The sequence below is a fragment of the Passer domesticus genome, chromosome 10 (genome assembly GCF_036417665.1).
Source record: "Passer domesticus isolate bPasDom1 chromosome 10, bPasDom1.hap1, whole genome shotgun sequence".
Classification (NCBI taxonomy): Eukaryota; Metazoa; Chordata; class Aves; order Passeriformes; family Passeridae; genus Passer; species Passer domesticus.
In genome coordinates this window covers 27600964-27627114 of record NC_087483.1, presented here as the reverse complement: position 1 = coordinate 27627114, position 26151 = coordinate 27600964, and the positions used below count along the sequence as shown (strand labels likewise).

Sequence of the window (26151 nt, the reverse complement as noted above, 5' to 3'; positions counted from 1 at the left end):
GGGGTTCTGGCAGGAGGGGGGCTGTGCTGATGCCCAGGGCAGGGTGGCAGAGGCAGTGGTGCCCACGGCAGCAGTATCCATCCCAGGCTCCAGAGGTGCTGTGTAACAATGTGGAGGGATGCTGGCTCTCCTTACACTGCTGCAGGGGGCTTGGGGGGCTGAGCTTGCAGGACCCCCCACCCCTGGGAGCTGCCTGACTGCCCAGCTGCCCCTCCACTGTCAGACCTAGTGGACTGAAATGCCGGCATTGATGACCTGTAGCCACTTTATCTCCCGTGCTTGGCAAATATTGGCAAAGAGGAGATGTTTCAATAGTGAGGTTTGCCGATGGGAATCTCAGTGTGTGATCCCACCAGCTCCCTGCCGTGCAGCAGCTCGGCTGCCTCTGAGGCAGCTGCTCCCCGGGATTGAGCCTGGCGTGGGCACAGTCTGGGGCCCATGGGGAGCTTCCAACACCTTCTCCCCATGGACTGGTTCCCAGCAGGCTGCTGTTCTGAGCTTACCTGTGTTGCAGGTTAGGTATCATCCTCCAGCACAGGAGCAGGGCTCTGCAGTAAGGTCCCTGATCAGGGCTCCTGTCACCTGCAGGTAGCTTTGAGATGGCAGCAGCCAGGCCAATGCCATGAGCCCTGCAAAAAGCAAAAGTTGCAAAATCTCTCAGTCTCCTCCCAGCTTGCAGCCACACAACCCTCATCTTCACTCTTATTCCCCACAGCTCCTAGTCCCCAAAACTTTAGTCCTGCCTGTCTCAGGTGCTCAGCTCCCATCCCCAGGCCCACAGCCCAGGCAGCAATTAGGATGAAGGACCAGCTGTTCCTGGGGCATGAGTGAGCAGGGTGCGTTTTCACCCCTCTGTTCGTGCTGCCTGCAGACACAATGGGAACTGTATTTTTCTGAAGCTGGCTGTGCAATGGGCACCTCAGGCATTATGGAAAGCAGATACACCTGCTCCCAGCATGTGATGTATGGAATGCTGGGAGCAGCATACAGTCCTGGGAATGAGGCACTGGATCCAAGCAGGGACAAGGGGAAATGGTCTGAAGAGAGGAGGTGGGAGCTGCCCGTGCTGCTCCCCTTTGTGAGGGAGGCAAAGGGGTGTGAAGAGAGGAGAGGAGGGAGCTGGGAGGAGCTGAAGAGGACAACTGAGGAGCTCCTGTGGGCGCCAAGGACCAGCACATGGGCAATGTGGCCCAAACATGCAGGAGAAGCAGATGCCTTGAGAGGCCAGAGACACCCAGCCCATCAGCTCCGTGGAGAGCAGACAATGGGGACAATAGGGACAGAAGGATATGGGCTGCAGGGCTGTCCCTGCCTGCCAGTACCCGCACCTCTTCCCCTCCCCAGCAGCCCCAAGGAGGGATCCCCTGTCAGTGCCAGGGTGCGGGGGCTCTCTTGATCAGCCCCTCCACCCGGGAGCGCCCAGGCTGGGGAAAGCCAACCCCTATCATGTTTGTTCCATTGATTTAGTGCCGCGGAGAGGGTTTAATCAGCCTTTAGCCTGCACGCTCCGGCATTAAGAACAAATCCATTAGCCACGAGATAACCACAAAGGGTTGTGCTGAGGCTGGATGAGGTCCCAGCGCCTTCAAGATGCAAATTGGCAATCAAAGATCAAAGCCGTGCAGCTCCCTAATCTCTGCTAAAAGGGCTCAGCTATTAAGGAGCCCTTTCCCACTGAGCTGTGATCACCCCACTTCACTAGGACTCCCTGTGTGCTGTCGGGTTGCACCATCATCCCGAGTGGCCTCCTGGCCCCCAGGAGGGAGTGCACCCTTGGCCCTGGGGAGGAGGGTGCATCCAGGGCTCACTCAGGCTGTTTGCTTGCATGTTGTTTCCTTCAGTTCTGACACATTGGAGTCAAATTCGTGTTGTCAGAGAGAACAGAGCCCACAGCAGTGTCGGGGGTCAGCGGCTGGAGGGGAGGAGAAAGGGAAGAGGTGGGAGTTTGGATGGGGCAGGGTGGTGGGAGAGCTGTGCAGGGCTTATGTGGTGCCTTCAGAGACGGGGAGGATGCTGGCAGGCAGCTACCCCTCCTGCTGCTCGCGGATTTAGCCTGGTTCAGCCCCTGCCTGCTTGCACCAGGTGGCTCAGGGCAATCCCTGCTGGCCCCAGGGAAATCAGTGGTGGGGAGCGTGGCCTGGGGGCAGGCAGCAGGGAGCGGGTGAGGGATCATGGCATGGCAGAGTGTTTTGGAGCCAAGTTCCCCTTTTGAGGGTATTTCTGCTTGTCTCTTGTCACCCTGGAGCACGGGGGTGCACAAAGCCCTGGTTCCCACAGCCACCCTGCCAGCTTCTGCTGCTGAGTTCAGACTGCAGGATGCAGTCTGTCCCCCATTCCCCACCCGGGCCATATTGCCTGTGGTGGCTGCACACACGGCTGCCCCAGCAGCCCCACGAGTCCCGGTCACCCCACACTACGCAGGAGCGCCGCGAAGCTGCCGAGCTGTGACAGGAGCTGCAACGCCAGCACCGTCAGCAAATCTGTGGCAGCACAGATGTGTGCTCTGCTCTGCACGGTCCAGCTCAGGGACCAGCATCCCTCTGCATCCTGCTGAAATGGTCAGAGAGTGTGTGAGGCACCTTGCAACAGATGAGCAGGGAACCCATCAGCCCTGGCAGCAGGGAGCAGAGGGTCGTGTCTGGCTGTCCTTTTGTTTGGAGACCCACTCTACTGGCAAGTGCTCATTGAGGTGCTGCTCATCCCCCTGACAACACCCCCGGCAGGCAGCACAACCTTGCAAGAGCAGCAGGCAGTGAGGTGCTGGCACCTCAGCCAGGGTGACAATAAATCTTATCAGTGCAAACCCATCCGTAGGCAGGAGGATAACCCCCGTGACAACCCGGCAAGAGCAGAGGCTTCATCTTCACCGTGTTGGTGCTGTGGATTTACAGATAAATGCCACGGCTGGAGGGACCCCCTCCCCTTCCACCTAACCCTGCCCCGAGGCTTCGGGAGCTGCCAGGTCCAGGCCGGTGTGTCCCAGGGACAATGGCCATGGTGTGCCTGGTGGGAAGAGCAGGCCTGGGCTGGGACTCGGCAGGGGGATACCTGGCTAGGTGAGGATGGAGGGAAGGGCACATGCAGAACAAGATGGCATTGCCCTGCCTGGTGTCCTGTCCCTACTGTGCTCTGTTCACATACTGTCCCATGGAACCCTGCATCCTTCCTGAGCCCATGGGGGCTTGGGCATCGTGCTAGCTGGACCACCGGAGCTCAGTGAGCAGGAAAGGTGTGACTGAGTGTGTGACACCGGCAGTGTGTCCCCGAGGCCGCGTGACAGCGCCTGTGTGCCCATCCCCGCGTGTGCTCCCCCCGCTCCGGCCGGGCAGCGAGGGCTGCGGCGGTGCCAGGAGCGGGGGCTGCTGAGCGGGGCGGCAGGCGGCATCCCTGCCCCGGGCCCCGCTCCTCGGCTCAGCTCCCCCATCTCCCGGCAGCCGTGGGAGCAGTAATGAGATGGAGCAGCAGAAGGACGGCGAGATAAGGCTGCCTGCGCTGCCCCAGCAGATTAAACGCTGGGATTAAGCAGGCGGTGCCAGCTCTGCTGCCTTTTTATCTCGCTGCTTCTCCCCTCTTATTCTCCCGCAGTCGATAGAGAACGGTCTCCGAGCTGTCAGCAAAGGAAATTGCTTGTTAACCCTTTGGGGACGGGCGGCAGAGCTCCCCGTACGGCTGCTTTCAAAGAGAAGCGGTCCCCGGGGGATGCGCTGCCCGCGGAGCCAAGGGGGGATGCGGGGCCACATCCTTGCGAAGGAGAGCAGGACACGGCCGGGGGTGCCCAGGATCTCCGGCCAAAAGCCACCAGCGCCCAACCAGCACCATGCAGAGGCACTGATGTACTGGGGTTCCTGCAAGGTGACAATAGTTGAAGAAGAGAGGCTGCCTGAGCTCCACAAAAGAGCCCCGGGGACATAACATACCCCTCTTTTGGGTATCCTTGATGTTCCCTGCTTCCTCCAGCCTGCAAGATGTGTGGGCTCAGTGCTACATCTTTGTGAAACCATAGGGCTGGGGATCCTTCTCTGGTGCTGAGGACAAGTGGCACGGGCCAGCTGTGTCTGCAGAGTACCGAGCATGGTGCTGGATCTCCTCCAGCTGCCGAGGGGAGCCCGCTACCCAAACCCAGCATTATTGCTGTCCGTGTATGTGAGTGTTTTGTGCGGTTTGCAGCAGGGAGGCTGAGCTGCAGCCCATCCTAGTGCTTATCCCTAGCGTGCTGTGCTGTGCTGTGTGCCCGGGAGCAGCGTGCCCGGCGCGGGGGTGTCTGAGGGTGGGATGCCGGCTGGAGAGTGCCGGAGGGTGCACACAGTGATGGCAGGATTGCTGCTCAGCACAGTCCAAACCCAAGCTAGGGAGTGTGTTAGCAGCTCGACAAACTTGTTGTGGCATTTTTGGGGGTGCAGCTTTGGTGCAGTCCTTTCCGTGGGGACCTTGAGCATCTCCTGGAGCAGGAGACAGAAACATGGGGCAGAAACCTTCTGCAGCTCCAGCACCCCACTCATACTAAGCGAGAAACCAGGGTAGGTGGGCAGTATGCTCAGCATCTCAGAGGGATTTTCCAGCTGCCAACAGAATGAAGTGGACTTCCCCAGCCCCTGGCCCCTCATTTCACTGCTCCTGCCTGCCCTCCCCCTCACATCCCTGCCCTGCACTGCAGCATGCCTTTGCCACTGGCACCTCATTTTCTGCAATTCCCTTGGTGTTGGCTCCTTCACCTGCCCAGGTGTCGCTTTTGGTGGATTCTTGAAAATGAAAACAAACTGTATCAAAGCACAAGCTGCCGGGAGATCTGCAGGGAGCAGGTTAGCCCCGGCTGGGGCAGCAGCCCCAAACAGCTTGGGATGGTGCCCCATGGCTGCTGTGGAATGGGGGGAGAGCTGTGTGTGAGCCCTGGGCAGCCAGGGCTGAGGAGCTGGAGCTGGTGCTGTGCCGGGCAGGCAGGCTGTGCAGGCAGGCGGAGGCGGGATCGGGAGAGGAAACCAGAAGCGATTGGCACGTGAAGGCTGGCAGGCTGGAGGCTGCGAGGGGATAGGATTGCTGTTTATAAATACATCAAGGGAGTAAACACAAGGGAGGAAAGAGAGCTATTTAAGCTAAGGGACAATGCTGGCATGAGAACAAATGGTAAAAACTGGCCGTGAATAAATTTAGGTTGGAAATGAGTGAGATTCTGGGACAAATTCCCCCCAGGAGCAGCAGGAGTAGAAAGCACAGCTACATGATGGCACTTGCTCTGCTACCACAGGCTGTCATGTGTGTGCAGTGTGCTGCCATGCCTGTGCGGTGGAGAGGTGAGGAGCTGGGGTCCCCAGCTACTCCCCTCTGTGTCACAGCCACCCTGGCTCCATGTGGCATGAACAGCACAACTCTCTCCAGCTTCTGCCTTGGCCAGTGCAGGACTCCTGGGGCAATGGTTTGCAGGGAAAGGCATACAAGTTTGGGCATGCTGTCACAGATGCTGATCCTGAAAGCTGGATGGTGCCAATGCCCCCCTGCTTTAACAGCCACTGGCAGTGCCGGGGCAGAAATGCCAGGAGGGTGTCCTTGCCCATGTGCACGGCACACCCCTCTGCCTTGTACTGCATCCCTGTGCTCCTGAGCTCCAGGAGCAGGAAGCCCTGGTCTAGATCCTACCTGCTCCTGGGGACGGGGGTTACACGCTGTCCCTGATGCAGCAGTCCCTGTGACATGCTGCCCTGCCCAGCGCCGGGGCTCGGGTGTCCCCCCCTGCTCTGGCTGGCCAGCAGCACAGCCTGCAGCACAGCTGAGCAATTGGTATTCCAGCAGCGAGCCTGCTTGGCATGAAAGGGGCTCTGCCAGCCCCACACGCCCACATCTCCACTGCTGGCTCAGGCCTAGCCAAGGGGACTCAGCTGGCAAGGGCTGTCCTGTAGCACAGAGAGAGGCACAGCTGCAGTGGCAGGAGGGGTCCTGGCCTTTCTGGGATATGCCTGCAGCAGCCTCTGCCCCCCTTGCCCCACACTGTTTTCCCTCTTCCCTTGGAGGTAGACCAGGGAGCCGCAGGAGATATTCCAGAGCTTAGCCCTTCATAGGATGGGGAAACAAGAAGCCTAAACCATCAGTTGTGTGTGCTGTGCCTAAGGTGCCCTGCTCCGTTTGGGCTGATGATGCACAGCCTGGTGCCCCATGGAGGTAGCAGCCCCAGACCCCATGTGCAGGGCTGTGTGTCCTGCAGGAGGCTCTGTGTGGGGCAGGGGGCTGCACTGAGGGACTGCTAGTGTGGGAGATGGTTGTGCTACTGCCAGAGCTGGGGTCGAGCCAAACTGGCACCGTTCCCCAAATCCTCCTGGGAGCGGGGAAAGGAAATGGTGCGACCATGCATGAGAAGGGACGTTTGCAGTGGCAAAAACATCCCACTGGCTCAGAAAATTGCTGCAGAATCGGGCTTGAAATGAGTTGAAATTGCTGAATCCAAGCGGATCTCATATCCCGGGCAGTTGTAATGCTGGCGTCAGCGCTGCGGCTTCCCTCCCGGGGCACCCAGGCGGGGCTGGCTGGGCTGTGCGGGGGGAGCGGGCTGTTGGGGATGGGGGCTGCCTCGGGGGGGCCTCTGGCATGGTGAGGGGCTCCAGCAGAGCTGGGATGGCCACAGTGTGGGGCAGGAGCAGAGCAGGAGGCAGGGTGCGTAGGTGTGCCATTGCCCCAGCTCTACCAGTGTCATCCCAGTTTGGCCCCAGCTCCTGTGCCATGTCTCCTGTCCAGGAACATCCTGCACTCACACAGGAAATAGTATTTCAGGTTTTGGAGGCTGCTTTCCTTTGTGCCACAGCCTTGCCCATGCTAGTTTGCTCTCTGAGCTCAGGTATCTGGACATGACCCTCAAGGTCACCCCTGGGCTGGCATCCCCACCACGTCCAGGTGGGCAGTGCTCCAGTGTCCTCCCATTCCTGTCCCCATCCCCATATGCCCCAATGATGACTGTTCTCAGGGGTGCTTCCACGCTGGGGTGATGGCTGTGTGGTGTGCCCATGCCCAGGGCCTGCCCGTCAGCTGCATGTCCCAGTGGGAATGTGCGAGCAGGGCTGGATGCCCCAGCAGGTATGTGGGAACAGGGCTGGCTGTCCCAGTGGGGATGCGGGAGCGGGGCTGGGTGGCCCAGGCACGCAGCAGCAGGACCCGCTGGCACCACACATGTTGCAGCTCGTTCCCCTTGCATGAAAACATTTGGCTGGAAGCTTAGTGTGGCCTCTTGTCTCCTCAGAGCAATCAGGATTTGTCACTGCCTGCAATGTTTAACGTCGTCTTCCAGAGGCTAAATACCGTGGGGAGCCGTGTAAGCCGTGGAAATACCTGCATGAGCTGGGATCAGCCCGAGGCTGGCACAATGGGCTGGCAGCACTGGGGATGGGGGACTGGGAATGCCTGATGTTGTTCCTCACGCCTCCAGTGCTCACGGGTGGGCTGGCGTGAGCCAGGATGAGGATGCTGGGGGTCAGCATCTTCCTCCCAAAAGGCTCCCCACAGCAGGGGGGGCTGGGAGGCAAGCCTTGGGAGCATGGAGGGCACTTGGGGGACCCCAGAACTGTGTGGGCTGGGGAGGAAGATGCCGGGATCCCCAGCAATATCTGACTGGGATCTGCCTGCCGAAGCACAGGCAGCTATTTGTGTCAAGGTCAGCGTGTCTCCATGGGAGAGACAGGAAAATGAGGAATCATGTCAAGAAATTACCTCCCTAATGGGTCTCCCCTGCATGTGAGCATGGCGTGGGGATGCCGGCATACACTGGCTGAGCAAGGAGACCGGCACGTAACATGGGAATGCTGCATCTCTGGCCCTAAGACTGCAACATGCATGGGTGCCCAGCAGGCAGAGCCGGGTGCCCAAGGGCCCGTATCTCAGTTGCTATCTTTGGCTGGACATGTGTGCTACAGTCCTGCAAGGCATTTTTCTGGGTCAGCTGCGGGGAGAAAATCCTGTTCCTGGTGCAGGCAGGCTCTCCTCCGCTCTTCTTCTTCTTCCTCCTCCTCCTCCTCCTCATGTGCTCCCTGTTATCTAATTGGATTTGTCATGCTGGAAAGGCAAAGCCCTTCAGGACTGTGCTGTGCTCTCCCCAGTGTGATTTCACAGCTGGCCTCGGCACCCCAGCAGCCGACAAGTGAGTAACTCAGCTGGACGCCATGGGCACCCCTGCTCCCCACACTCCCCCACAGCCGTGCCCACCTGCCTGGAACACGGCCACAGCCACAGCTGGACCTTCTTCTCCAATCCTGCCCAACATTGGTCCCTGTCCCTAAGATCTGTCCCCATATGGCCCAGCCTCTGCATCCCACCCCCATCCCTCACCCCCCTCCAGGGTGATTGCCATGCCGCCCGGAGATGTCTGAACTGACACGAGATGGAAGCGTTCACAGAAATGACATTTTCTCCAGCCTGGGGAGCTTATCCTCCGTTTAAAGAAAACTAATATAGAAGCTGCCCTGGTGTGCCGTGGCTGATGGTATCGGGCTGGCAGCCGCCGGCGCTCACAGCCGCGATAAATCTGAGAGAAGCGCCGAGCCGGCTCCAGCCGCCCCACAGAGAGGGGCTGAGCCGTGTCCTGGCGGGGCTGCGGGGACACAGCGGCTGAGGGGACAGCTCAGGGCGGGTGCGGTGCCGTGACCCACAGGGTCCCGAGGATGCAGGGAGCGGGGACTCCGCGGCGGGGATGCTGCCAGCGCTGGGCTGGGCGGCGGGGCTGCGGCAGGAGCCGGAGAGCTCAGCGGGCCCCGGGCCGCCTCAGGGGCCGCCCTGGGGCCGGGCCGGGCCGGGCCCGCGGAGCGCGGGGCGCTGCTGCCCCCTGCCGGGCAGCGCCCGCCGAGGCCGGCCCGTGAGGGACGGCGAGCGGGCCCTGCTCCGGGCGTGCCGCCCGCCGCCCCCCTCGGGGCCCGTCCTGCTTCTGACCTGCCTGGAGTCCTCCTGCACCTGCAAACAAGCTGCCAGGTGGCACCCTGGCCGTGTCCCCATCGTGGCTGTAGTTACGTGTTGCTCAGGCATCAAGGCCTGCGGCGGGGATGGTGCTGGGGAGTCACTGCTGAGGTCATCGGGAGTTCCCTTTGTTCCAATCCCTCCTGCCACCACTGGCCTTTTCCTGCTCTTCACCAGGCCCAGTAGCCCTGACTTGTCCTGGAGCTGTGGAGGGTGAGGGACACCCCCATCCCCATGCCAGCCCCCGCGGGGTGAGCGCCGAAGGTGGGTGCCTGTAAGCAGCAGCGGCAGCAGGAGATGAGAGGCTGAGGAGAGCACAGTGCTGAGCTTTGAAGGCACCTGACAGGCTGTCGGGGCGCTGCCAGCCACGCTGACAGCGGGGTACAGACACCCCCCCCGCCACTGCTGCGCTCTGATCACAGCCTCCCCGTCACTTCAAAGCACCCGCCAGGCGCAGGTGGGTTGTCATGCAGCCTCCCACCCCATGGTTCCACTCCTCCTGACCCACAGTCTTGCTTCTCCCGCCCCACCTGGCCCAGATGCACTGAGGTCCCCAGCTCCAGGGACAGGGATTCCAAGGTACAAGATAGACAAGGTCCCAAGCAGCACTGGCAGTCGGCGATGGCCTCCCAGTGCTGTCACTGTCCTGCCTCTGTGGGGCAGAGTCCCCAGCTGCAGAGCAGACACAACTGGGGACCCTGGAGGTCCAGGCAATGTTTTGTGGTGACTGCAGTGAAATGCATGGCAAGGTACAAGGAGGAAGAGCTGAAGCATGACATTCCTAGGCACAGGGTTCACACAGTGTGCCTGAGACAGGTCATTGCTATCCAGACACCAATGCCCACCATTCCGGGACACTGGGGGCTGCCAGTTCAGCTTGCATGGGGTAAGACAACACACACCCCTGTCCCAACCCAGCTCGGGAAGGAATTTTCCATTCCCGAATGCAGGTTGGGGAAAGGCGTGTTTGCAGCAACCCCCTCCTCTCCCTCCCCTCACCCATCACCGAAGCAGCTCAGGAAGGCGCCTGCCTTGCTCCTGCCAGAAAGGTGCAGAGCAAAAGCCTCCCAGGAGGGAGAGATCTCTGGAGGGAAGCAGGGACCCTGGGCAGCTTGCAGCCCACTTTCCAGAGGAGCCACCCTGAATGCAGCCATGCCGCTGCCCCTTGCCTGCTGCCAGGACGGGGAAGGTCTGACACCACCCCAGGACAGCAGCGCGCCCCAGCTCCTTGTCGGCATCCTGCGAGCCACCCGGATCCCCGGGCTGCACTACATGTGCACCCGGCCACAGTCCCGCCTGCGCCGCCTGCTCTGGAGCCTGGCCTTCCTGGCCTCCGCCGGGCTGCTGGCCACCGGCGCCGCCGACCGCCTGCACCACCTGCTGTCGTGCCCCGTGCACAGCCGCGCCCGCCTCGCCTGGGCACCCCAGCTCCGCTTCCCGGCTGTCACCCTCTGCAACCCCAACCGGGCACGCTTCCTGCACCTCACCAAGCCCGACCTCTACTCGGTGGGAGAGTGGCTGGGGCTGGCCCGGGAGAACCACTCGCTGGTGCCCGAGATGCTGGCCGTGCTGGGGGAGGACCAGCGTGCCTGGCTGACACGTCTGGCCAACTACTCGCGCTTCTTGCCCCCCCGCCGCTCCGAGCGCACCATGCAGAGCTTCTTTCACCGCCTGGGCCACCAGATCGAGGACATGCTGGTGGAGTGTCGCTTTCAGGGAGAGCGCTGTGGCCCCCAGCACTTCACTCCTGTGAGTTCCTTCCTGGAAGGTGCAGGACAGCTGGGCTGTCCCATGGGTACTGGGAATGATGCTCCACCCCCACCCCAGCAAGAGTGGAGGAGTGGCAGAGTAGGGAGTCTGGCTGAGATGAGCCTTTCCAAAGGTCATGCAAGACCTTCCTTCCATCACCTCCATGGAACTGGATAGGAGTTTCTGCACCTCATCCTGCTTGCAGAGTACTTGACCAGATCCCTGCCTGCTCCCTTACCACTGCTCTCTCCATCCCCAGGTCTACACACGCTATGGTAAGTGCTACACCTTCAATGGGGATCGGAGGAATCCACGTGTGACCCGCCAAGGTGGCATGGGCAACGGGCTGGAGATCATGCTGGACATCCAGCAGGAAGAGTACCTGCCCATCTGGAGAGAGACCAGTAAGTGGGGCTGTGGCTCAGGCAGGGCACAGGTGATGGGTGCTGGGATGCAGGGTTGCTGGGCAGAGCAGAGCACCCTGTGAGGGACTATGGATAAAGCAGGGCATCAGAGGGGTGCAGCTGCTGGGTCGGTGCAGGCATGCAGCCTCTGTACTCCCACAGATGAGACATCATTTGAAGCTGGCATCCGGGTCCAGATCCACAGCCAGGACGAACCACCCTATATCCATCAGCTGGGCTTTGGTGTCTCGCCTGGCTTCCAGACCTTTGTGTCCTGCCAGGAGCAGCGGGTAAGGCAGGATGCCCCACAGCCCTGGGGAAGTGCTGGCTGGCACTCAGCCCAGCACAGCCCTTAGCAGTGCCCTTCTCACCCCAACAGCTCACCTACCTGCCACAGCCGTGGGGGAACTGCCGGGCCAGCATGCAGGGGGAGCAGCTGCTGCCTGGCTATGACACCTACAGCATCGCTGCCTGCCGCCTCCAGTGTGAGAAGGAGGCCGTGGTGCAGAGCTGCCACTGCCGCATGGTCCATATGCCAGGTGAGGGGTGTGCATGATGGTGTGAGGGCTGCCTCACTGCCCCAACAGCCCTGCTGGGGTTGCTCCAACTCCCTGCAGTCTGCACCCAAAGATCACCTCTGCCCCAACACTCTGTACTCAAGGATTCCCCTGGCCCCATCTCTCTCCATCCAGGGACCACCCCATCCTCTCCACATGCTGGGTCAGCCCCTGTCCTACCCTCCTTACACCACAGGTCAGCACCCTGTTTGCCTTGTACCCGGGCCACATCTGCCCCAACCAACCTGCACCCAAGGGTCACTCATCCCCGTTCTCTCTGCACCCTGTCCTCTGCACTACCTCCAAGGGAGTGAGTTAAGAGTGGGGGGCAGAATCTGGCCAGAATTCCCCCCTCCCAACCACCTGCTTCTCCACAGGCAACGAGTCCATCTGCTCCCCTAATGTGTACATCGAGTGTGCTGACCACACGCTGGGTAGGTGCGGCACTGGGTGGGCACCTGGGGGCCAGCTGAGTGCCCCAGGGAGGGGGCTGGAGATTGTGGCTGTGCCAATGGGTGTCTGCCCCCAGATGCAGCGGTGGAGGACAGCCAGGAGCGCTGCAGCTGTCCCACGCCGTGCAACCTGACACGCTATGGCAAGGAGATCTCCATGGTCCGCATCCCCAACAAGGGCTCCGCGCGCTACCTCGCCCGCAAGTACAACAAGAACGAGACCTACATTCGGTGAGTTGCCAGCACTGGGGCATTCCAGGGGGGGCTGGGGACCTGGGGAACTTCCACTCCACTCCTGGCAGCATGCAGAGAGAGGGTCCTGGCATACTTGGCCTCTGCAGCGTCCTCTGGCAGGAGTGTTTTCACTAGAGCTTCTTCCCAACTTGTCCAATCTTCCCAGCCCTCCTGCCAGCACCTGCCCACCCCACTGTCTCTCCTGGTCTGGGACATGCCACATCCATGTCCCCACGTCACCAGCCCAAATATTCATGAGGGCTGTGGGACCACCTGAGGAGCTGGAGGGCTGGGGGACACGGGAGGTTTGTGGGAAGTGGTGTAGGAAGGTCCATGACCAGCCCTTTTTCCTCAGCACAATGGTGTCTCCACAGGGAGAACTTCCTGGTGCTGGACATCTTCTTTGAGGCGCTCAACTACGAAGCCATTGAGCAGAAGAAAGCCTATGACCTTGCTGGGCTTCTCGGTGACTCCCCTCACCTTCCTCTGGGGCCCTAAGGCGCGGAGCTCTGGGTCCCAGCCCTGGGAAGATGAGGGTCTGGTGGGGGAGGGATCACACAGAGCAGCAGCCAGACACAGGCTGCCTGAAGGGTGGAACGCTGCTGACTGTCCCCTATCCTGCATGTCCCCCACCCTCGGTCCTGCTGACCCTGCCCCTAGGACTGCTCTGTGCCCCACCATCGGGCAGCCTTGGCACTGCCCACTGCCCTGCTGGCCCACCCCAGGCTTCCAGTGGGCTGCATAGCATCTCCTGGTGACCATCTTCCCCTCCTCCTCCCCAGGGGACATCGGGGGGCAGATGGGCCTGTTCATCGGTGCCAGCATCCTCACCATCTTGGAGATCCTGGACTACATCTATGAGGTGTGTTTAGCCTCCAGGGATGTGTCTCAGCAGTGGGAACAGAGACAGGCTTCCTGGGGAGGGCATAAAATGTGTGGCAACCCCAGAGGGCTATAGCAGCCCCCAAATTAGGGAACACCCAGAGGAAGGCAGTGGGACGACAATGAGTCCCCCAGCATTCCTCAGGTGACCTGAGGACACGGAGGGTGGTGGGCCAAGGTACTGTCCCACTGTCCCTGGGTGAGAAGGGGAGCAGGCAGCAGTTCCATGTAGTCTGGGGTGTCCACACACAGGGTGCTGCCTGTGTGCAGGTCTAGGTCTGACCCCCCATCTGCACCCAGGTGATCCGAGATAAGGTGAGCCGGGTCCTGCGCCGCTCCAAGCCACCTCTGAAGAAGCCCTCGGGCAGCATCGCCACACTGGGATTGGAGGAGATGAAGGACCAGGTACCCCTGCAGGGCTGGGATGCCAGGAGGCTGTGAGGATAGGGCCTGGCCTCCCACTCCATGGGGAGGGAACATCATCCCAAGATTGAGGGTCTGTGTGGCTCTGCATTTGGTGCCGTCAGGCTGCAGAGTCAGGGCAGTCCCAGGGAGGCAGGGAGCTGGGTGTCCCCTGGGAAGCTCCTGTGGACAGGCTATGATGGGTGGGAGGACTAGGGAGGTGGCAGGACAGGATGCATGGAATCTGTGCCCACCCTATTGACTGCCATCCCCACAGAGCCCCTGTGAGACACTGGGTCGGCACGTGGAGGGCGCCTACAACGCGGGCATCCTGCCCAACCACCACCACCGCCACCACTACCCTCACCAGGGAGTCTTCGAGGACTTCGCCTGCTAGGCAAGACTGGGTCTGGGGGGCAGCCCCCTGTCACCCCCCTCCCCAGCGTTCTCATGGAGAGGGACCGTGGCACTGGGTGCGGTGGGCACAGGCCCCTGCCTCCCCCACCCCACTGCCAGGACCAGCCACACCGTTCTCCCCCAGTGATGCCACTGGAGCTGCCTCAGCACTGGCACTGGAGCAGCCCCCTGGCCCTTTTGCCTGTCCCCTCTGCTTGCCCCTAGCACGTGGGCTCAGCCCAGTTTCAAGCACACGGCATGGAGGGGGATGGGCATGCCAGGGGGTTTTGGGGGAGCAGCAGGTGTGGGCCAGAGAGGCCCTGGTGCTGCAGAGCGTGAAGGGGCTAAGCTGAGGTTCCTGTGAGCCCCTCCAAGCCCTCCGTTGCTGACCCCTCCTGGGTGGTGGTGTCTGCCCTGCATGGTTTTGCCTAGGAGAGAGACATGCCTGGAACAGCTTCCCTCTGCCTGGGAACCACCTCCTCCCCTTCCTGTTTCAGGGCAGGGCAGCAGGGCTCCCCTCTGAGCAGCATGGCCCCCGTGGCCAGCCCAGGGACACCCCAACTACAGCCACACCTGCATGGCACCACCCTGACCCCTGGCACCACCACCACCACTGTGACACGCCCCCAAACATCTGCCCACCCTTGCCCAACCTCATGCAGTCTCAGAGCTGCAGCCCCTCCATCACTGTTCCCAGCCAGACCCCTGCACTGTGATTCCCCCTGCCACTCCAGTGTTGGCCCCCAATAATCCCCTGTCATTTCAGCACTGCAAACCTACTGCCTCCCCCGTCTCCTGTCCCAATCTGTTGTGAACCCATCCTCTCCTTGCCCAGCTATTGCCCAGAGTGGCTCATCCCTTGGTGGAGCTGCCTGGCACAGCCCAGGCAGCATGGCGGGTCCTGCCCTCACTCCCCTGCCTGTGGCTGCTCTTTTGCACCATGCACGTACCCCTTGCCATGCTCCCAGCCCCAGGTGCTGAGCACCCTCTGTGCCTCCCCCAGACTGTACATGGTTAGGAGGGTGCTCTGTGCCCAGCCCTGTCCAGACAGCTCCAGCCTTGGCCAAAACTGGCACCCACAGTCCTCCTGCCTGGCCTGAGATGGCGGGACACACGGCAGGACGCACGGCAGGACCCGCAGCACTTCCCCTGTCCTGTTCTACATTGCCTCCACCCCCTCCACTGTAGCAGCAGACACCAGCGCAGGGCAAACTGCCCCAAAATATCTCAGGAGGGGGGGCGAGCTGGCAAAGCCCCCCTCAACACACACACTTGGCAGAGGGGGACCCCAGGGCAGGAATTTGGGATCTCTGGGGAAGGCTGGGGCTGAGCCAGGCAGCCTCTGGCCCTGCTGGTTTGGTCCCCATCCCTGGTGCCCACGGATGCATCATGGCCATGTTGTGCCGTGCCCAAAGCCATAGATGCAGGAGGAGCCATCATCCCTGCAGCCCTCAAGGCCCCACACATGGGAGGCACAGGGCAGGACCAGGGCACCAGCAGCCCTGGCTCTGGGTATGCATGGTCCAACAGCTCCCCCGAAGTATGCACCCGTGTGTAAGCATGTTCCCCGCGGGTGCAAGCGCCCAGCCGCGTGGTGTTCCACGTTCCCCTGTGTGGGGGATACCCAGCGAGCCTCCCAGCAGCCCAGCCACACTGGTGCTCCCCAGGGAGCCCCCCAGAGCACCCCGTGCCAGCTCCCCGTGGGGTTCCCAAATGCCAACCTGCAAGCAGGAGGGCTCCCACAGGGGTGCCACGTGTTATCCCAGGAATGTGCCACGGCCATGCCAGCCAGCCTTACACCAAGGTCTCCTGCGACAAGGGTGGGGTGCAGGATGTGTCCCCTTCTTGCCAGTCGGAGCAGCAGGCCCTGAGCGGGGTGGGCACGGACACCATGGTGGGAAGGCCAGCACAAACCGCCCTCGTGCTGGAGAACGTGAGAGATGTGCGTCACTGTTTTATAAATGTACAAATGCTCCCTAATAAAGAGGCACAAGTAGGTCCAGACATGCCTGTGAGGGATGATGGGGCAGAGAGATGGGTGAGACACCACCCTAGAGGAGAGGTGGTGGTGGGACCCACCTTGTGCTCATGTATGAGGGGGGCAGGGTGAAACTGAAACAGGGGAGACAGAGGATGGGTGGAGGGGAAGGGGGGCCCTGCTGGGGCTTTCTGTGGCAGAAATGCTCTTCCAGTTCCTGCCTTCTCCAAAACTTTCTCCATCTGCTCCAGCTACCCTGCAGGACAAAGGGGACACAGTAGGAAACAGAGGCTGACCTCTTGGTGAAGGCTGCCAGCACCAGGCACCACAGGTTTCCCTCTAAACCAGTGAGGGCTGAAAAAGCCTGAGTTAACTGGGTGCAGCTGTGACACAGGCCCACAGCCCACAGGTCACACCATGCCCTATGAGAAGAGCATTGAGCTTGGATGCTAAAGGGAAAAGCAGGGAAATAGCTACATGCTCCACATCTTGTTATCATCAAGTAAGAAGATTGGATCCCTCTGGGATGAGACTGTCCCTGCCACCAAATTGTGACCCATCTGCCCCTCCACAATGCCCCATCATTTCACCTGCACCAAGACAGTAACTGGGAGCTCATGGTGCTTCCTGCTCTACAGTGAAGACGTGTCACAGGAGCTGAGTAAGGAGAGCAGGATTGTGTGGGGGGCCCACGAGGTCCTTCCTCACCTGTCCTTCCTCATGATGTCCTCCAGCACCATGCACAGGAGTGAAGCATGGCAGAAGGAAAGGCTGAACTCCATGCATGGCCCATCCCGGCTCCTATGCCAACAAGGCAGCCTCAGGAGCATTCCCAGGAGCCCTGTAGTGATGACCTAACAAAGATTTGACATGTATTCTTCTCTGTTGTTCTCAGCACCTCTATTCTTTAATTTTACAACTTCCAGGTGCTATCTGGAAGTGACAGCTCCTGTCACTTCCACTTCTCCAAACAGGACAGGCAGATGACATGAACCCAGCACCACCCCCAGCCTCTGACATGCCTCATGTCCAAGCACAGATGGCACTGCGCTGAAGAGGGCCAGTGGGACAACCCAGGTTTAGCACCCCAGGGTCAAACAAACCCCAGTGCTTTGGCTCCTGGGTGCCCTCTGCCATGCTGTGCCTGTTCAAGAGCCACCAGGGGCTTAGTCCTGCCCAGAGATGGAGATGCTGCCACCTGGGGCTCACCCAGCACAGCACTGCTTGAAACACCTGTAATGAACCACATGAAATAGCTGGGGCATAATTAGAAGGGGATCCACTACAGTGAAACAGGCCCTTAATTTTAATGAGCACTGTGCTCTGGACAAATGCCAAGTACCTGATCACAGCAGGACCGGCTGTACTGGCGACGGCTTCTCTCACCGTAGAGGTGACAACCCCAGAAGACACAGCAGGAGTGGCAGTAGGGAGTAGGCACCACGATGGAGCAGGCAGCAAGGATCTCTTCTGTCTATGGGGCAGGCATCTCCTCTGGGCACTTTCCAACATGCCTCCACTGCCACAAACAGTAATTACAGCTGTTCTCATAGAAAAGCTGCATTTCAAAGGAAAAAAAAAAATCCAGCCTGGGAACAGAGGGTTTGGAAGTAAGCCCTGAAATGCAATGGGACATGTGGCCTCACTGCTGTCACCTCCTCCCCAAGCATCTCCCGCCTGGAGATGCTGATGGTGACAGGAAACACCTGGAGAAAGGAGTGACTCTCAGCATGTCTGTATGACATGCAAATGCCAAGCTCACTGCTTTGCTCTTGGATCATCTGCCCGTGACCCCTTCCTGGAAAAATGGACTGGTGGTGCCAATCAGTCAGGCCAGGCAAGGGACACACAGCACCCACTTTCCAGCACTCAGTCCCTGAGAGTGGGCAAAGAGGCTGGAAAAACCAAGGAGGCAATTAAAATAAAAGTCCAAGCAAGCTGCCTGCCTCTTCCTCCAGTGCCAGAGCTTCGGGGTCTTGCATTCTGCCAATGCTGGGGTGGTGTGGCCCATAGGGGACATCCCTGGGCATAACCAGATATGCCAACACCATGGAAGAAAACCCCTGCAGGCAGGCACACACTGAGAGCAGTTCTGCCTGCACCTACAGCTTTTCTTCTTCATTGAAATGCTCTGATTTCCCTGAGCTTGGCCAGAAAAACCCCTAACCAAAGCTGCTCACACCCTCCAGAGGGGCTAAGCAGTACATTGGACACCCAAGGCACGGGATGCAGGCACAGCTTGGTACCTCCCTGTCCACTCCTCCTCAAGCAGACCAGCCTTCACTTAGGAGGAACTGTTTGCTGGAATTGGGTCCTGGCCCATGGTTGGTAGAGCTGCTCCTGCAGGACAGGCACCCCTGGCCCCTTCCCAAAGAAAGCACAGGGAAGAAAGGACACTGCATTTCCCCTTGCCCTCCAGCCCTTTCATGGCACGGCTGCAATTCCCATATCCTCCCAAAGGTCAGCCATCAAACTGATTAATATTGCTGGGGCTGAAGCAGCTTTGCCACAGAGCTGAGCACAGCCTGAAGTGACCCACGCAGGGCTAGGGAAGTAGGTTTTGCCTTCCCTGCTCACAGGCTCACTGTTTTGTTTGCATACACAGGGAAACAAACCACAGGGGGAGGTGGTTTGTTTCCCTGTGTATGCAAACACAGTAGCTTTGGGTTTTCCCCAGTTTGAGTCTCTTTCCTTGCCACAGTGCAAAAATGAGAGGAGGCAGGAGGGAAGGCAGGTGCCCAGCCAAGCCCAGTGAATTCAGACATGCTCTCTTGTGCTTCAGAGTGCCCTGAACCACCTCTTCACTCTCACTTCTGAAAAAGTTCCCAAGAGAACGTTGCTCTGTCTCTTGATTGCTGTGGTGAGCCAGTAACACTTAGAAAATTTCTGCAAGGGAAGCAGAAGTCTACAATGCAGGAGACAAGTTTTGTCCTGCCTTGTTTGTAAAACTGACCTTTCACTGCCCTGCCTCTGCAACTGGTTAAGTGCAAAAATCCACACATTGTATGAAAGTAGTGGTCAAGCCTGAAGAGGATCACAGAATATCTCCGTTTTCTCATCTGCCCACACCAGCACCCAGGGCTGCTCCCAACCCTTTCAAAGGTGTCACTGTCCTGGTCTTGCACTCTGCCTGCACCTGCTGGCCCTATGAGGGCAGGAGAGGGGCAGTGCAGCTGTGCCCATGCCCCTGCTGTCACTGGTCTCTGCCGTGTCCCGTGAGCACAGCCAGTGCTCACTTCACAGCCAGTGCTCATCTTCCTTGCATCACCAACCCCCTTCCCAAAGTTTTGCACATCCTTCTTTGGGGGTTCATCATGTTTTGATACTGCAGATAGCCTGGCAAACACTCTAACAGCTTCAAACCCTGCGAGCTCCCTTGAAAAGGGAGCAGTAACTGTGCTGGGAGTGCCACAAGCAGTCATTTGCTCATACATATGCCAGAGCGGGGAGCCTCTGCTGGTATCGATAGTGCAGAGCATTAAGTATGCAAATACCTCTAACTCAGTCTGGGCAAACAGCAGTGAGGCAACAGCAACTTTATCTTGACAGTCTCATGATAATTAAATGACAATTCTGGGTTTCTTTTCACAGACAACTTGATTTGAAGCCGCTTTATTACCATTTGGATACTCTTCTAATGCCTAATCACATCTCACTACTTGGTCCACTTTTCAAAGGATAAATGTATCTGTAATACACCTGCATCTGCCTCGCTCCCTCTGCCCTAGATTTCCACTTGAAGGGAATTAAGGATGTGCTCAGGGAAGATCAAAAATAGAAATACTCAGAACAAGCTAACAGTTACTGTCTGAAATGTAATAAAATTATATTTAAACATATACACTCCTACACCATGGATACAGAGACTGGAGCAGGAAGAGATGAATGAGGTATCCTTGGAAAAAGCATACCACACAGCCCAGGGGCCCTCCAAGAGTTCTGCTGAGCACCAGCACCCTTGATAAGTAACAGTGAGTAGGTTCAGCTAATTTTCTTGGGGGTGTCTCTTTGATACGTGTGCTTCCTGAAGCAGTAAAACATGATGAGTAAAGGGCTGGTGGGAAGGGCACATGGAGTTATGAAAATCCTGCCTGGAGCAGGAAGCACGGGCAGGGGACACAGTCCCCACACCTCATAATGCAAATAGAAGTTGGAGGTGATGAAACAGTCCAGGACAGGACCACAGTGCTCTACCCAAGTAAGAACTGGAAAACACAAGTGCTGAGAAACCCTGAGATGTATAACAGCTCAAAAAAGAGCGAGAGCAATGCTGAGAGAGCAGATCCAGCACCAGTGACACAACACAGGGCTCAGATCCAGTTTCTGGCCTGGGAGCTTCCTTCAGAGCTGATCCCAGATCCTGGAGGGCAGAGCTCACCTCACTTGAGCAGCCAGAGTCTGTTCTGACATGGGCCAGGAGTCCCCCATTACTCACAGAGACCAGGAAGGTGTTACAGAGATAGCAGACCTGGGAGGACACACAGCTCCACCAGCCCTTTACTGGTGCTTTTCCACCCACAGACAGGGCTGAGGAGGACTGGTCAGTGGGACCACAAGTTTACAGCAACAGGAAAGACAGGGCAGTCAGCACGTTGCACCAGACTTCCCACGTCAAGGGGCTCAGCATCCTCCCACACCACCAGTGACGGCAACAGGCAGCTACAGCAGGACAGCCCCACAGAGCATCAGAAGTGCAGAATTCCTGCTGCAAGTTTCAGGGGTTCAAGCAGGTATTCCCAAGTGTCTGCTTGGCACATCTGCCAGCCTGTCCGTAAGGCAATGGGCTCCCACAGCCTCCTTAAGAAGCAGGCATCTCCCTGCTCAGGTAAAGAATGTTGCAGGTGCTTGGGGAAAGAAGCATCTCTGTAAGGAATATGTCCAGCCAGCTGCAGATAGAACAAGCAGCCAGCACCTACGACCACAAAGACACCCAGCAGAACACCCATAGTTGCCTCATGAGAGAATCAGCCAGACCCACCAGTACATCTCTCCATTTTATTAGTGTAAATGCACTCCATCCCCCCTCCTTTCCCCCCTATTAAATACAAACCAGGAGCAGTGAGCGGCTCCTCAGTCGCTTTCTCCTTAGGAGATGCACAGCCAAACCCTCTGCCATGCCCATCAGTGTCAGGCACAATGTCCCTGGACCCTGAGGGCAGCCCCTCAGCGGGGAGGGATCCCACCTCTGTCAGGAGGCTCTCGTCTGAGGGCTGTGACCTCCGACGTCCTATCAATACTGCGAAGGCCAAAGCGGCCTGGGTCATGGTTCCCATGGGGAGCAGCTCACGGTACATGAAATCAGCAGGATCCCCCTCTGGCACCCCCTACACCCACCGGCCTCAGGGGCCCAAGTTCCTCACACCCCAGCCAGCCAGGAGCACTCCAGCTCATTGCCAAGTGGCAAAACCCCAAAACCAACATCCTTATTGCTCTTTTGGGATGGGATGTGCCCCATTCCACTGTCCAAGCTTGTGGCAGGCACAGGGACATGATCCTCCCTGTGCAACCAGGCCAATGCTCCAAAGGAGCAAGGAGCACATTCCTGTCCCAGGACATGGGGAGAACTATGAGGGATCACTCCAGGCCCTGTGGCAGTCACGGCCCTGCAGAAGGGGGACTTTGGGCTCTACATTCCCCCAGTTAAGGGGGACAGCAAGAGACACAGTAGCCCACCTCCCCCGTGCTCAGCAGCAGGGCCAGGACAGACAGATGGGGCCAGCAGCCACCAGCTCTGAATGAGGAGCCAGGTGTTCCAGCCTGCAGCTCAGTGACTCTGACCCCATCTCGCCCGGGGTCTGCACAGCCATGGCTACTTGAGAAAGACCCAGGCACCCGGGGCTGGCAGACCCCGGCCTGGGGAGCCCCAGTGGGGCAAGTCACGAGCTTGGACACCAGCAATCTCTGCAGCCGCTGCAGAAGGAAGACAGATTAGGGCAGAAGAAGTGGAGTGGGTAGGCAGGCATAACACGGCAGGGTCAGCCCCTCCACCATCCAGGGTTCAGGTGCTGTTCCCCTGCTCCTGCTCAAAAAGGACCATGGCCAGCTGGGAGCGAGAGCCTACGCCCTCCAGGCTGCTCTGCACGCAGCGGTGGTAGATGTCCTCGCTGAGCCGCGGGTTGCAGGCCTGGTGCCGGTAGCGCTGCAGCAGGGCAGGCTCCACAGCCCGGAAGACGTGGAGGTTGGAGTACTTGATGAACATGTCGTAGATGTCCAGGGTCTCCAGGATGTCCTCATTCTCCTGCACGTCCCCCGCCATGCGGGTGCGTGCTGCCATGTAGTCAGCGTTGTAGAAGCAGGCTTCATGGAAGACGTCACGGTCAAAGCGCCCCATGTCCCTCAGCAGGTCCAGTGTGGTGGGTGGCACCTGGTTGTGGTAAGCAATGGCTGGGTTGTAGCCCTGGAAGTGGATGGGGAAGAAAACCTGCCAGTTGTTTATGGTGTTCATCCGGCAGCGGTTAAGGAAGTCAATGGTGACCTCTGTCCCCACGCCAGCCACAAAGAAAAGTGTGTCCACAGGATGCTTCTTGGAGATAATGTCCATGACCTTGATTTGGGAGGGCGCATCTGTCTTAACGCTGATCCAGGGGATCTTTACCTCTGCATACTTGCGCTCATACTCGGTGATCTGGGACTTCACAGAGGCAAAGATATCATTCTGGGTGACCTGCTGGGCCTCAAAGGGGTCGTAGATGAAGAGGAAGGTGAGCACTGCATTCTCACTGCTCTCAAAAGCGGCTGCCGCATAAGCCTCCAGAAAGCGCGCGGCGTAGTCCCGGTCATGGGCCGTCAGCGGCAGGATGACATTGATGCGACTGGCCTCTGTCACGTAGGGCATGGGGATGATCTCCACCTCGCTGAGGGGCCGCACCAGGTGCACTCGCTTGGTGACGGAGCGGCTGTGTCCCTTCTGGGTGACCACCTCCACCTGGAGGTCCAGCGTGTACTCCATGCCCCGCGTGGGGTCGAAGCGCCGGTAGCCGTTCAGCAGCTGCTGCTTGCGGATGTGGAGCACCGGCTGGTACTTGCGGTTCAGCTCCTCCATGGCCGTGGCCACCACGTCGGCCACGTCCGCCAGATCCGCACCATGCAGCTCACACTTGGGGGAGCCATCCACACAGGCGTAGACCTGCTCCTCTGTGAAGTAGTCCCAGCGCAGCACCTCAAAGCGAGTTTTGGGCTGGAATGGGGGCGGGATGCCAACGGGCCATGTGGCAATGTGGTCCCCGTCTGCAGCCAGGCTGCTGGAGTTCTGGATCTCCATCTGCAAGACAAGGGATGGACGAGTGAGAGCCAAGGCAGGCACAAGCAGGTGTCCCAGCTCTGGCAGCACTCAAGCTGATTTCTGATATGCAGAGATAACCAGAGCTGGCTCAAAAAGCAGTGCCAGAACAACTCTGCCCTCAACTGGACTCCTGTCCAACACCTCAGGTTTTCTCCCCCACCGTACCCGGCCTTTGACAGACCTCTGCACCAATCAGTCTTCATCACCTTGAACCACCACTGCATCTCCAGGACCCATTTAGGTCCAAAGCTGCTTTCCAGACAGCACCACTGCCTCTGTAGCCACATGAGCTCAGCTGATCCTGTCCAACAGCAGGATCAGGACAGAAACCCACAGAGAAACCAGAAAGCCCACAAGGATGACAAACAGAACCAAGACCCTCCCAGCCACGCCGGGTCTCACCTGGAGCTGCTGGATCTCCTGATAGGTTCTCTCAAGCTCCACCTGTGCAAAGTACTTGTGCAGCCGGTACATCTGGAGGGGATCCAGCACAGGGTGGACAGTGAAGGCGCTCTGGAAACGGAGGTCAGTCTCCCGTTCGGGGTCTGCGTTCTTCCCCAGCTCAAAATAGTGGTAATGCAGACCCTGTGCCAGCCAGGAAAGATAGGTTACAGCCAGCCCCAACCTGTACTCCCACACCACCAGATGCCAGCACAGCAAGCTCAAATGATGTCAGGGACAGCAACAGCTAGTGCTCCCAGGGTTGAGAGAGCCCACAGGGAGGAGGGAAAACACTGGGCCAGGATCCAGCTATCTCTGCTGCAGGACCTACCTCATGTTCCTCAGCACAGTTGACACCTGTGTAGTCAATGATGCAGCGGCCCAGCCACTCATCAGGCCGGGCACTGAGGATGTCATTGCGGCAGCTCTCCAGGTGCTGCTGCAGGAGCAGGAGGAGGCTGCGGGACAGCAAGTAGCCAAACCCTCCGTAGCAATAACGACCCTCGGTGTCCCCACCAATGAACTCCTCAGGACGACCCAGGTAGAGGTGGGTGTCAATGCTGAGGTGGGCAACCAGGCGGCTGATGCGGTGCGCCTCCGTGTAGGTATCGTCCTGCACCAGGAAGAACCAGTCGAAATCGTTCACGTAGTGGTCCAGAAGGTACCTGACGGTCTGGTACATGTTCCAGATGGGCCGCTCGTCACTGTGCGTCACCACCGTCATGCCATGGGGCACCTTGCGGCCCCGCGTGCCCGTGAAGTACACCAGGCGCTCCAGGCGGTGGGCCAGCGTGCGGTTGACAGCCACCCCCAGCGTGTTCAGCGTGCTCTTGGAGGTCAGCACACCCACGAAGAGCCGCTGCCGCATCCCCAGCTCCGTGCTAATGTACCGGGTCCTGCAAGAGGAAGACAATGTATGGCACCTAGGGCACTGCAACCCACCCCAGTTGTAACCAAGGGCACCGACCTCGGTTCCTCTGCAGGAACTGCTCCCAGGCTTCAGACACACACAAAAGACATCATCCCAGTGTCACCAGCTGCCACTACACCTGTCTCAGGGGCACTGCAGAGCACTTTTCTGAGGTCCCCCATCAACTTGACATCAAAGGAGACCCTACCTTCCCTTAAGCTGGCCAGTCCAGGTCAAAACAGATGCTCTAAAAAGGCTGAGCACAGCTAAAAGCAGGAAAAAGGGCTGCACAACCCAGCTCTAGCATGGAACATGACCCACCAGACACCCCAACCATGAGGCTAGCTCCAGCCAGGTCTGAACTGGGAAGCACCTTCCTGCCACCCCTGCCAGTCATACTACTCTAAAGCAGGCAGGAGAGCCCGTGCTGCCCTCCCTGGGGAAGCCAGGCCCCACACAGGTTGCTGAAGCAAGGGGGCCGGTTGTGTCCCCCTCCCCAGCACGGCCCCCAGCTGTCGCACTCACAATGACTTTCAGGTTTGATTCTCCCAGTCTGGCGCAGCAGCAGGAAGCGACCCCCCCCACCACGCCCCCCCACGGCCGCCTGGTACACAGTGGCCCCATTCAGCCCCCTTCATCCGCCCACCGCCTCGCCAGGACAAGGAGGCCCTTTCACTGCTGCTCCCTGTCATCCAGGGGACGCTGGGATGGGGCTGCAGCCGACTCCGGAGCAGGCTGGCATTAGCAGCACTGGGGTCCCTGCTCAGAGGGGAGGGTGGCAGGGTGCCCGGCAGCACGTGCTGCAGCAGGCAGCCCTCGCACAGCGGGCACCAGGAGCCTCCTCGCTGCGGGCCGGGCTTAACGTGAAGTCGGGCACAGGGGAGCACAGGAAGCAGCTGGGAAAGGCACTCTCAGCCAGAAAAACCCGGCTGCCGTCCTAGGCGGCTGAAAGGAGGGCAAAGCACACCGCTAAGCCTTCTGCAAAGCCCCCTTTGAGGTCCCCCAGCCCCGCTAAGGCAGGTGCGTGGCAGCCACCCCCAGACAAGCCCCGGTGAGCGGCGGCCCAAGCCCCCAGCCCGGCCCGGCCCGGCCCCCCCGCACCTGACGGCCTTCTTGGCGGCCCTGCCGGGGCTGGGCGGGCGGTAGGGCACGACGCGGGGCTCCCAGTTGTCAGCGCCCAGCGCGGCGGGCACGGCGTTGGGCCTGCGCGCCGCGTTGCCGTTGGCGGGGCCGGGGGGCGGCGCGGGGCCGCCGTCGGGGTGCGGGCGGGTGGCGGGGCGCGGCGGCGGCCCGCAGGGCTCCTCCACCCAAGTGACGCTGAGCAGGCTGAGGGTGAAGCCCAGCGAGACGCCGATGGCGACGGGCCCGGCGGGCCGCAGCACCGACAGCACCAGCGACAGCCGCATGGCCGGGACGGGACCGCGACCGGGGCCGGGGCCGGCTGCCGCTGGCGGCGCCGCCGTCCGACGTGTCACCCGCGGGCCCCGCCCTGCCGCGCGTCACCCGCCCCGACCAATGGCCCGCGCTGCGAGAGACGCGTCA

General features: G+C 59.7%; 2 protein-coding genes across 4 annotated transcripts in view; one reads left to right on the top strand and one right to left on the bottom strand.

The window, feature by feature from the left end:
- ASIC4 (acid sensing ion channel subunit family member 4) overlaps positions 1–16000 on the top strand; it is a 60890-nt gene extending 44890 nt beyond the window's left edge. For 2 of the 3 annotated variants that reach the window (XM_064434767.1, XM_064434766.1), the window contains exons 2-10: positions 10931–11075; positions 11238–11365; positions 11455–11614; positions 12010–12066; positions 12162–12315; positions 12693–12784; positions 13101–13180; positions 13501–13605; positions 13880–16000. In XM_064434767.1, the coding sequence (XP_064290837.1) occupies positions 10931–11075; positions 11238–11365; positions 11455–11614; positions 12010–12066; positions 12162–12315; positions 12693–12784; positions 13101–13180; positions 13501–13605; positions 13880–13999 (1041 nt within the window). In that variant the 3' untranslated portion in view covers positions 14000–16000. Of the gene's footprint in view, positions 1–9425; positions 10672–10930; positions 11076–11237; positions 11366–11454; positions 11615–12009; positions 12067–12161; positions 12316–12692; positions 12785–13100; positions 13181–13500; positions 13606–13879 lie in introns of those variants that run through there. The other variant, XM_064434765.1, reaches the window with a different exon arrangement.
- Positions 16001–16670: 670 nt separating this feature from the next.
- CHPF (chondroitin polymerizing factor) lies at positions 16671–26107 on the bottom strand. The gene is made up of 4 exons (XM_064434764.1): positions 25711–26107; positions 24031–24595; positions 23661–23843; positions 16671–23237 (listed from the first exon to the last, which is right to left on the bottom strand). Exons 1-4 carry the CDS (start codon positions 26013–26015, stop codon positions 21975–21977), a joined length of 2316 nt encoding a protein of 771 aa, XP_064290834.1. The 5' UTR covers positions 26016–26107; the 3' UTR covers positions 16671–21974.
- Between the last annotated feature and the right edge of the window lie 44 nt (positions 26108–26151).

Bases quoted from the DNA above. Each gene is read 5' to 3' on its own strand.
- CHPF (XM_064434764.1), bottom strand. From the start codon at position 26,015: ATGCGGCTGTCGCTGGTGCTGTCGGTGCTGCGGCCCGCCGGGCCCGTC. The intron at 23,844-24,030 runs GTAGGTCCTGCA...TGGCTGGCACAG, and splicing joins ACTGTGCTGAGGAACATGAG to GGTCTGCATTACCACTATTT. The intron at 23,238-23,660 runs GTGAGACCCGGC...CTTGTCTTGCAG, and splicing joins AGGAGATCCAGCAGCTCCAG to ATGGAGATCCAGAACTCCAG.